This window comes from Solanum stenotomum, chromosome 11 (genome assembly GCF_019186545.1).
Source record: "Solanum stenotomum isolate F172 chromosome 11, ASM1918654v1, whole genome shotgun sequence".
In the NCBI taxonomy this organism is placed as follows: Eukaryota; Viridiplantae; Streptophyta; class Magnoliopsida; order Solanales; family Solanaceae; genus Solanum; species Solanum stenotomum.
This window is the reverse complement of record NC_064292.1, coordinates 5097796-5109281: the sequence shown is the minus strand read 5'-3', so window position 1 is coordinate 5109281 and position 11486 is coordinate 5097796. Positions and strand designations below refer to the sequence as shown.

The 11486-nt window shown below is 31.5% G+C and overlaps 1 protein-coding gene and 1 pseudogene across 1 annotated transcript; both read left to right on the top strand.

Annotated features, from left to right (window-relative positions):
• The first annotated feature begins 1685 nt into the window (after nucleotides 1–1685).
• Nucleotides 1686–2497, top strand: LOC125843711 (kiwellin-like). Its single transcript, XM_049522893.1, has one exon. The coding sequence runs from the start codon at nucleotides 1711–1713 to the stop codon at nucleotides 2347–2349; it is 639 nt and encodes a 212-aa protein (XP_049378850.1). The 5' UTR covers nucleotides 1686–1710; the 3' UTR covers nucleotides 2350–2497.
• Nucleotides 2498–5635: 3138 nt separating this feature from the next.
• On the top strand, nucleotides 5636–8860 carry LOC125843712 (kiwellin-like; annotated as a pseudogene).
• The last annotated feature ends 2626 nt before the right edge of the window (nucleotides 8861–11486 follow it).

The window sequence follows — 11486 nt, the reverse complement described above, 5'->3', positions numbered from 1 at the left end:
AGTATAAAATTGAACAAATAGACATATTCATCCTACGTGGCGTCCTGAAAGGCAAATTTGTATCCTACATGTATTATCCCACATAGGACATGTGTGTCTATTTATTCAATTTTATACAAGTTTAGGTATATATTTGTACATACACAAATTTGGAAGGTGCAGATGTGAGTTGAAGTCAAGTAAACACATATGTGTGTCCTACATAGCATAATACTATATGTCCTACGCATACTAATTTCAAGAACTTCACATAAAATTGATTATTTAAGATTTATTTATTTGAAGGAACTTTCATATACAAAAGGAAATTTTAAAGTATATACATTATACATTTATTTTACGGTTGTTATACATAGGATATATACAGGTAACTGTTTCAAATTGATATATATGAAGTATTAGGTAGTTGAATATTTTTAACTAATTAGCTTATAAGAAAAACACCATAGATGGTTTGAGACAAACAAACCAGTATTCTCTTCTAAATAGGACTCCTGTCCAAAACCCTTTCTCAAAGAATAAGGATTAACCAAATATAAAATCATTGACAAATATGTGATGAGTATTTTTCTATTGTGTTTGTGCTCGACCTTTAAAATGATCGATAATTTAAGATGGAGAAATTAATCCTCCATAGTTGTTCCTAGATTCCTTTTTTATTGCCTTGTTTCATTCACCTATTTATGTAATAGACTTGTCTTTTTATCTTTTTATCGTTGGAAAAGATTTAGAAATATATTTATTCCTTATTGAGTCAAAAATGAATATATTAATTAATTAGCAGCCACTACCTAGGAAAGGAGTAGTAGGAATAGCGTATATTTACATGATTTACCTAATGTTACTCTCCTTTTATTTCTTGATTTACCTAATGTTAATTACTTGAAAAAATAATTAATTAATTAACCAGGAGAAATTTAACACAAAATATTGCCATCTAGTTTATTAGTACTAATTTGGATTTGCACGTTGCAAAGCTCGTTTATGAAAATAATCCTTCCAGCAAAAAAGTTCATTTCCAACAAATTGAATTTAATCCCTTTAATTTTGGGGTAAATTTCAAACCATCCTACCACAACTCCGATTAATTAATCAATCAACTTGCTACTCCACCTAATGTCAGAAGCCGTGCATCCATGCAAGTCTTTGTGCATAGGGTAGCCAGATGTAAGTTCATTTAAAATAGGATTTGTATAGAATTTGGAAGGATTTTTACATGTATATATAATCGTCGTATTCGGATCGCCTGGTGTACTTCAATCAAATTCTACAAAAATATGTCACTTACTATTAGCAACACATGCCAGATAACTTTTTCACCAAAAGTTAAAATAAATATAAAGAAATTACTTAGCATTTTGTCTATGTTAGAATTTAAACTTGAGACCTCATGATGCTCGATCAATCCACTTCATTGAAGAATTTTCTTTTTAGAAAAAAAGAAAGAATGAGTAAAACTTATTCATTGTTGAACTTATCCCGATTCAGTTCATTTCAACTTAGAAAAAATTAATTTTGAACGAATAAATAACGTGCTTAGATTCAAGTAAATCCGTCCAATTGACACGTAGACATCTACTAGCCGAAAATCACGACTAATCACAATATCATTTCTCCCTAAATATATATTCATCCATTTAGACACTTTTCTTCACCCATCAACACGTTCTTACACATATAACCTTTTCAATTATTACAAAAATAGCCACAATGTCCAATCTAGCCTTTCTTTCACTAATTTTCACCATTTTCATCTCCACTTCTAACGCCATTTCTCAATGTAACAGCCCTTGTAAAACATGGGACGATTGTGATGGTCAATTAATTTGCATAAACGGAAAATGTAACGATGATCCTAACGTTGGAATCAAAATTTGCAAAGGTAGCCCTCCTTCCGTCCCATCTCCAACTCCAACCAATACATGTCGTCCGTCTGGCACTGTCAATTGCAACGGTGTACACCCAATATACCATTGCTCGCCACCTGTCACCTCCTCAACTCCCGCTCAACTTACCTTCAACGACTTCAGTGAAGGCGGAGATGGTGGTGGTCCATCATCATGTGATGGGAAATATCATAACAATAATGAAAGAATAGTGGCATTGTCCACCGGATGGTTTGCAGGACGTTCGAGGTGTGGTAAAATGATACTAATTCGTGCTAATAATGGAAAGACTGTTACAGCTAAGGTGGTGGATGAATGTGATTCTACTATGGGTTGTGATGCGGAACATGCTTTTCAAAGTCCATGCAAAAATAACATAGTGGATGGTTCTATTGCTGTGTGGAGAGCTTTAGGGTTAAATACAGATTTAGGTATTGTTCCTGTCACTTGGTCCATGGTTTAGGCCAACATGGAACGATCGTTACAGTTATGAATTCGATAGAATTCAGTAACTTTATATGTCTCAAATTATATAATTCTTGAATAAGCGTGTCATCTTACATGTAATAAGATGTACATTAGAGTTTCTTAAAAATAATCAACTACGATATAATTTCAACTAATTATATTTTTCTTTCATCTCAATTTATGTTGTGAAGTTTGACTTCTTCGTTTTTTAATATCATGGCATCACCCCCTTTGAACTTGCGAAACTACTTCCTCCGGTTGATAACCTAAGGAAGTCAACATATCCGCAACATGATTTGTTCCCGTTAAATAGTGCTTGATGAAAAGACTCTTGTCTTCGACCATCTATTTAATGTCTTTACTTTATTTCGATTTGTTTGACTAGTCGCTGAGTTTATAAAAGAAATAAATTCCCTTGAAATTTGTGGACTTAAACAAAGCATAGATATTTTAGTGGTTACAGATAATCTTATTAAGATTAAAGTGAAAAGTTTAAAATTCTATTAGTATATATTAAATATGAAAATGAGACATTTGGAGGGGGGGAGGGGGGACAAATTTATAAAAAGGAAAATATAATATGTCATTTAAATTAGAAGGGTGATATAGGGGATTGAATGAATTATGTTAATCACATAATTGTAATTCTTTTTTGTACTAATTAATTATGAGTATAGGTGATATAGGAGTTTTGAATCCTTTCAAATTAGGGAAGAGTAAGCCACTTTTTGTATCTTCCTCAGATTATTATGTACTTTTGAGTTAAGATAAATAAAATGCAGAAAGTTTGCTTGAAAAAAAAAGTTAGGTGATATTGCTCTGATTTTAACATTCCGCTACTTTAATTTTATTTTTATTCTTAATAAAATTAGAAAAAATATTTATCTTTCTTTTTTATTATAAATTTCAAAAGTCTTTATGTCTATCTTAAATTATGCACCAATTATAGAAAGTCTAAAAATTGCAAAAATGCAAAAAAGGAGGACGGAGTGCAAGGTCATATTGTACTATAAAAAATGGTATAATACTGAAATGTGTTCTTTAACTTGATATTAATTGGCATTTATGCATTTTAATTTTGAATGTGCAAGGTACATAAATTTATATAGAACTGAACAATTAGACACATATGTCTAACGTGGCGTCTTACGTGTATTATACCATATAAGACACATGTATTACTCCACGCAAAAAATATATGCAGTATACACTTATTTTCTAGTTGTAATACAATGAATATGCACTAGTAACTATTTCAAATTGATACATCTGAAGTACTATATAACTTGATATTTTTGACGGATTGAAATTCATAAGAAAAACACGATAAATGATTTGAGACGAAGAGATCAGTATTTTCTCCTAAATAAGACTCCCATACCCTTACTCCAAGAATAAAGATTAACCAGATATAAAATATTTATATTTATCTTATCGTAAAAGTAAACCCAATTATAACAAGTATGTTGTCGTTTTTTCCAAAACAATAAAACACCCAATTATGATTTAGAAATTAGGACAAACACCCAATAATATGTGAGTTTCTTAACAAATCAATTATATTCAAAATCAAACTATGAAAATTGACAATTAAATTTGCAAGGCATGGATTGGTTTAAACGTGGACGACGGTTGTGTATAGGTCGGTTCTGTTCGATTTATCGATTCAATTTATCGGTTTTCAGTTTTTAAAAATGCTAAATCGATAATCAAATCAATAAGATATTTGTTATAGGCTTTCGATTTATCGGTTTTGGTCTTTAACGGTTCGGTTTTGGTTTAACCAATAAGAAAATGCTTTCAAAATAAATATATGACTTGTCCAACAATCTAACGCGAAATAAAAAGAGAAAAATATAATTACTCATTGAGTGCAAAAATTCTTCTTAGTGTAGTAAAAGTATAGCAAATACTCACAATTCACAACCCTAGTCATTGCCTAATCCTTGCCGCCGTCGTTGCAAACCCTAGACAACGTCATTCTTAGTTCTTTAGGTTTTTGACGTTGCGAACCTAAAGACTAAAGTAATACTAAAACCTAAAGGGTAAATGCAGAGAGCAAGTTAATTAAGTAATGTTAATTGTGTAGGGTCCTTAAAGTTATATTCTAATATAGTGATTATACTAATATTGTTTGTTTGATATTTATGTATGACTAAAAATTAAAATAGTAAATTATTATATTCTTAATGGGTTATCAGCTAACCCAATAACCAGTATTAAAAAATCAATATCAAACCGATAACTCAATAAAAAAAAATTATAAAACCATTAAATAACCATTAACCCAATAACCAATAACACTTTTTTCGGTTCGGTTTATCGATCGTTCGATTTTTGCACACCCTAGACGACGGTCATGTTGAATTTTTTTATAAGAGAAAAGATCTAGAAATATATATATATATATATATATATATATATATATATATATTGAGTCAAAAATAAATATATTAATTAAATAGCAGCCATTACCTAGGAACTAAAGAGTACTAGGAATAGCATATCTATCTCTCTATGGTCAAAAAATTTCCCTCTCTTACTTCTTCTTCTTTTCAAGGTTTTGGGGAGGGGGAGAGAGAAATATTGTTAGTGAAGAAATTAATCGATTGTACAAAATTTATTAGTATTGGACTAAATTAGAATTCACGTGTTATAGAGTTTATTTATGAAAATAACGCTTCTAACAAAAAAATCATTTCCAAAAAATGGTTTTGACCCTTCTAATTAAAAGTAATTTCGAACCATCCTACCGTAATTCAGATTGATTAATTAATCAATCCAATTGCTAATCCATCTATCAGTCCTAATAATATCAGAAGCCGTGCAACCATGCAAGTCCTTGCATTAAATAGCCAAAGAAAGTCTAATTTTGCTTATACAAAATTTGGAAAGATTTTTATACGTAGATATAATCGTGGTATTTGGGTCGGCTTGTATGCACCTCGACTAAATTCTACGGAATATATGTCACTTCCCACGAGTAACACATATCAGATAACTTTTTCCACCAAAGTTAAAACAAATATAAAGAAATTGCTTAGTATTTTGCCTATATTAGAATTTAAACCTGAGATATCATGATGCTCGATTAACCCACTTCATTAAAGAATTTTCTTTTTACAAAAGTAAAAGAACAAGTCATACTATTATTCATTGTTTAACTTATCCCATTTCAGTTCATTTCTCCCTATATATATTCATCCATTTAGACACTTCTCTTCACCCATCAACACTTTCTTACACATATAACCTTTTCAATCATTACAAAAATAGCCACAATGTCCAATCTAGCCTTTCTTTCACTAATTTTCACCATTTTCATCTACACTTATAACGCCATTTCTCTATGTAACGGCCCTTGTAAAACTTGGGACGATTGCGATGGTCAATTAATTTGCATAAACGGAAAATGTAACGATGATCCCAACGTTGGAACCAAAATTTGCCAAAGTAGCCCTCCTTCCGTCCCTTCTCCAACTCTAACCAATACATGTCGTCCGTCTGGCACTGTCAATTGCAACGGTGTACACCCAATATACCGTTACTCGCCACCTGTCACCTCATCAATGCCCGCTTAACTTACCTTCAACGACTTCAGTAAAGGTGGAGACTGTCACACCCCGAGCCTACACCCTGGTCATGGCTGACACTCGAAGACCATTGCTAGCCCCAAGCGAACCCTTGGCCTGGCTTACCTACCTCAGTGGAAGACAATATTCATACTTATAATGATCAATAACAATTAACTGAACTGAATAATAAAATAACTTAGAATGTTTAAAGGTTAAACATTCAACTTGGCCAAAAGTGGCAACCCAAGTCTTAACAATAAGAAATGATAATGAAAAGACTCAAAGGACTAAGATCTGACTGTCTATGAAGCCTCTAAAACAATTGAGATGGATGTTAGGACAACCCCACAACATCCTAATGAACTAACTAGAAAGCAATGAAAATAAATCCTCCGAAATGCAATGAAGCTCACCGACTGACTCTGAACTGCTCACTGGATCAACAGTGCGCTGGAATGCCGATCCTAGTTACCTGTATCTGCATTATAAGACAATGTAGGCCAACTGACATCAGTACATTGAATGTACGAGTATGCGAGTTGAAATGCTAAAACAACATAGGCTTAAAAGGGAACCTGCTGAAAGAAACACTTACCTTGAATCTTCTCAACTCATGAATACTTAACTGATCTCATTTCAATATAAACCAATTTAAAACAAGTGCAATATAAAGAAAAGTTGTTTAAAAACATGATGTCAACTCTGTGTATATACAAGGATACAACATAACTCTGAAATATATGTAAAAATACAATAAACTGTTGTATATAAAAATACAATAACTTCTGTGGGAGTTTCTCTAACCGACAACCATCACATAAGAGCTATAGTGATGATACAGTGATCTACCTCACGCTGCCAGCGCATCCTATACCCGACCAAAGGTATAGGACCTGAACTACTAAGTGGATCCACTAGTCTATTGTGAAAAGGGTTCATCTAAAAAGTATGACCCTTTTCTACCCATGGTGGCTACATGGTTTTATGGAGACATGATTAAGTGCTTAATACTACTCCCAAAATATACTAGCTCTTATGTTTTTTTTAAAAAAAAACATACTTCTTCTGTGATTTGAGATTAGTGCTCAGAAACTTAGCTCAAAGGCTATCTTGGAAATCAAAGTTTCCCCTCTTGCTTCATTTAGAATGCGATTACTCTTTCTGAAAACTAGCCCGAAGGCTCTTTGCAAATCTCAGTTTCCGTTCTTATATAAATGTGAAAATATTTTAAATCTCTTTGGGAATACTTAGTCCCCATATACTTTTGAAGAAATGAACTTCAAACTTTACTCTTTACTAAACTTGATCTTTAAGTCTTAAAACAAAGTTAAAAGCATTTGCAAAAGACTTCTTGAAAAGACTCGAAGAACTTCCTAGACTTGGCTCTTGACTTTCCTTGAATTTGAATTTATGGATTCAAGGTTATGGTTCATGTTTATGGATGATTTCTAGGTGTTTAGAAGTCATTTAGAGTAGTTAGAATCAATGGAAGGTGTTAGGACACTTTAGAATAACATAAATAGGCTAAACGACGAAACACTGGTGAAAAACACCGATCCGGGCGCGTCCCTGGCGCGCCGTGCCAGGCCCCAATTAACTGGGGCTCATTTTGGGCGCACTACAGGCGCACCACCCCAGCCTTCTGGCGCTATGGGGGCGCGACGCGCCTGGCCCTCCCCAGGTGCGTCTAACAAGTTTTTCAACTCGTTTTTTGATCCTAAATCGTTTTAAATAGATTCCTTTTCTCAATACTTTCTTAGATTCAGATACCCAACACATGTACACTAGAATCTAACTCGAAACAACTCTTAACATCGCTAAAACGTCTCAAGGAAACCCATCAATCACATGTAAGTTCAAGAAAGAAAACAATTCAAGAACACAACTCAAGAACATCAAATTCTAACTCTTTTAGGACGAAAATCGCTGAATTAAACATGCTTGGCATGTGGGTGAACTAACCCAACGCTATGTGATCTTGCATACCTTGTAGGGATCACCCCCGACGAAATCCACAAGCTAATCTTGACTTCCCCTTCTCCTTTCTCTTTTCTCCAAGCCCTAGCGTGAAATTCACTTTTCTAAAACGGACTAAAATCTGATTTGACCAATATTAAACTTCTAAAAATGGATTAAAATAATAGGGCAAGGAAAAGACTAAAATACCCCTTAAAAATCCAGATTGGACATTTCCTTATTTGAACAGCCCAACTTCCGAAGGGCATAACTTGCTCATACGAACTCGAAATCACTCAAACTTGGCGGCGTTGGAAAGATCATTCCAAGGGATTTCCAACCATATCTGGAATCACACCTAACTCATCCTGAGCTAGGAATTATGGTTGTTTGAAGTTGACCAAAAACTCACTTTAACACCTTTACCAAATTTCCAGATTTTTTTTAAATTCTTCCCAAAAATAACTATTTCCAGATTTTAAACTTCATTCTAGTTCTTTCTAGTTGCGAGATGTTACAGAGACGGGGGTGGTCCATCATCATGTGATGGGAAATATCATAACAATAATGAAAGAATAGTAGCATTGTCCACTAGATGGTTCCCGGGACGTTCGAGGTGTGGTAAAATGATATTAATTCGCGCTAATAATGGAAAGACCGTAACGGCTAAAGTGGTGGATGAATGTGATTCTACTATGGGTTGTGATGCGGAACATGCTTTTCAAAGTCCATGCAAAAATAACATAGTGGATGGTTCTATTACTGTGTGGAGAGCTTTAGGGTTGGATACAAATTTGGGTATTGTCCCTGTCACTTGGTCCATGGTTTAGGTCAACGTGGAGCGATCGTTACAGTTATGAATTCGATAGAATTCAGTAACTTTATATAGCTCAAATTATATACTTCTTGAATAAGCGTGTCATCTTACATGTAATAAGATGTGCATTAGCGTTCTTTAAAAATAATCAACTACGGTATAATCTGATACTAATAATATTCTTCTTTCATCTCAATTTATGTTGTGATGTTTGACTCTCTTTTTTTTAAATATCATGGCATCACCCCTTTGAATTTGTGAAACTACTTCCTCCGGTTGAATACAAATTATGAATTTGATAAAATTCAGTAACTTTATAGCATAAATTATATACTTGTTGAATAAGTTGTCATCTTATATGTAATAAGATGTACATTGGAGTCACTTAAAAATAATAAATTACGATATAATTCCTAACTAATAGTAATGTTATGTGGTGATGTTTGACTCTTTTTTTTTAATATCATGTCACGATTTTATTACCCCTTGGAATTTGCAAAATTACTTCTTCTAATTTTTAACAGAAGGAAGTCATCATAAAATAAGAAGTTTATAATTAAATTAGTTTTTTTTTTTAAATATAGAAATGTGATATTTTAAGGGGACAATTTTATAAAAATGAAAATATAATATAATAAGTCATATAAATTAGAAGGGTAGAGTACTAATTAATTATGAGTATATAGTATATTTGGGTTGCAAGAATTATGTTAATCACTTAATTGTTATTCTGTTTTAAATCGTTATCAAAATGGGTAAGTGTTTCCTATGGGAAATATTTGTAACTTAATTATCCATCATAAAATCATCGATAAATACGTGATAAATATATATCTATCATATTCTTTCATTTATCTTTCTATTGTGATTGTTTCGACCATTAAAATGGTCGATATTTTAAGATGGTGAAAGTAATCCTCCTTACTTATTCCTGGATTCTTTTTTTGTTCCTTTGTTTATTCACTTATTTATGTAATAGACTTATATTTTTATCTTTTTATAGTTTGGTGAAAAATATCTAGAAATATATTTATCCATTATTGAGTCAAAAATGAATTTATTAATTAATTAGTAGCCACTGCCTAGGAAAAGAGTACTACTCTCTATGGTCTACTTTTATCCCTTATTACTAGGGTTGTGCACTATTCGGATCAAATCGAATAATCAAACCAAATCAAATCGAATTTTTGTTTGGATTGGTTTTTTGGTTTTTCGAATTGGTTTTGGATTAATAAATTACTTTGTTTGGTTTTTTAGTTTGGTTTTGGATTTTAAAAAATCAAAATCCAAAAAACCGAATTATATGTATGTGTGTGTATATATATATATATATATATATATATATAAATGTTTAGGTTTAGAATTAAGTTGGAGTAAACCACTTTTGTCCCTTTTTTGGTTATTACCTTTCATCATGATTACGTTTATATTTTATATTTGAACATCTATAATAGGTATAATTATAAGTATTGTGTTTTAAGTTTTACTTATGATTTATATTATAAAGTATATTTAAGAGAATCAATATTATTACTTTGGTTATGTTATTAATTATTGACATAACGGAATAACCAAATTGAAAAAAGGCGAACCGAATAAAGGAAAACCAAACCAAACCAAATTTATTTTGGATCGGATTGGGTTACACTTTTACAAACCGAAAAATCCAAACCGAATAATGAAAAACCAAATCGAAAAACCGAATGCACACCCCTACTTATTACTCTCCTTTTACTTCTTGATTTCCCTAATGTTAATTATTTGAAAAATTAATTAATCAATTATAATACAAAATATTTCCATCTAGTTCTTCTTCTTTTTTCTGATTAAATAGTATAACATGACATGCAACTATTTTTAAAAAACTTTTTCAAGGTTTGGGAAGAAGAAATAAAAAGGAAGAAAAATATTATTTGTGAATTAATTAATCGATTATACAAAAGCTATGAGTACTAAGGACTTGCTCACTATATTTAGGGAAAAGAACCCTTATACCTCAAAAAAAAAATATTACCCTTAAATGCTTCATTACTTTCATACCCTCTTTTTATTTGAAAATGACATATAATTCACGTACCGACGTCAGAGTGATGTCCGTGCCCACCCTTTTTTTCTCTCTGATACCATCTTAGTATATTACAGTATATGAATATACTTTGATCGTATCAAAGAGTAACTGAGCAGTGTCTTCATTGAAGGATTGTTTCTTCCTCCTTGATACTATCAAAATATAATATACTTTGATGGTATTAATGAATAACTGGACAGTGTTTTCATTGAGGTTTGCTTCAATCCTTCGATGAGATTACTCATTCATCCATGATACAATTACGATATATCTACATATTGTCCTGGTATTATTGAGGTATGTTTCAATTCTTCAATATTATAATTTAAAACAGTTTTAAAAAAAGACATAACTTAGATACAATTTTTTTAAAATTTGTAAAAAGAGGAAAAAAAAACTTATATTTTTCTACTAACTTAGAGTTTAATAAATAAGATTGTAACTTTAATAATTTTCTTTTAATTGATTCTTATTTATTTCTTAAAAAAGAGTTCAATCCTATATGATACCGATAACTATAAGGTATCAATATATAGATAGAGCATCACAGAGGATTAAACTCAATTTATATGATATCAATATACCAACGGAGTATCACAAAGAATATATTTTCTACTACTTTAGAGTTTAATAAATAAGATTGTGACTTTAATAATTTTCTCTTAATTATTTCTTATTTATTTCTTAAAAAAAGAGTACAATCCTATACGATACTG

Excerpts from the sequence above, each read along its gene's own strand:
- LOC125843711 (XM_049522893.1), top strand. The coding sequence starts at position 1,711 with ATGTCCAATCTAGCCTTTCTTTCACTAATTTTCACCATTTTCATCTCC.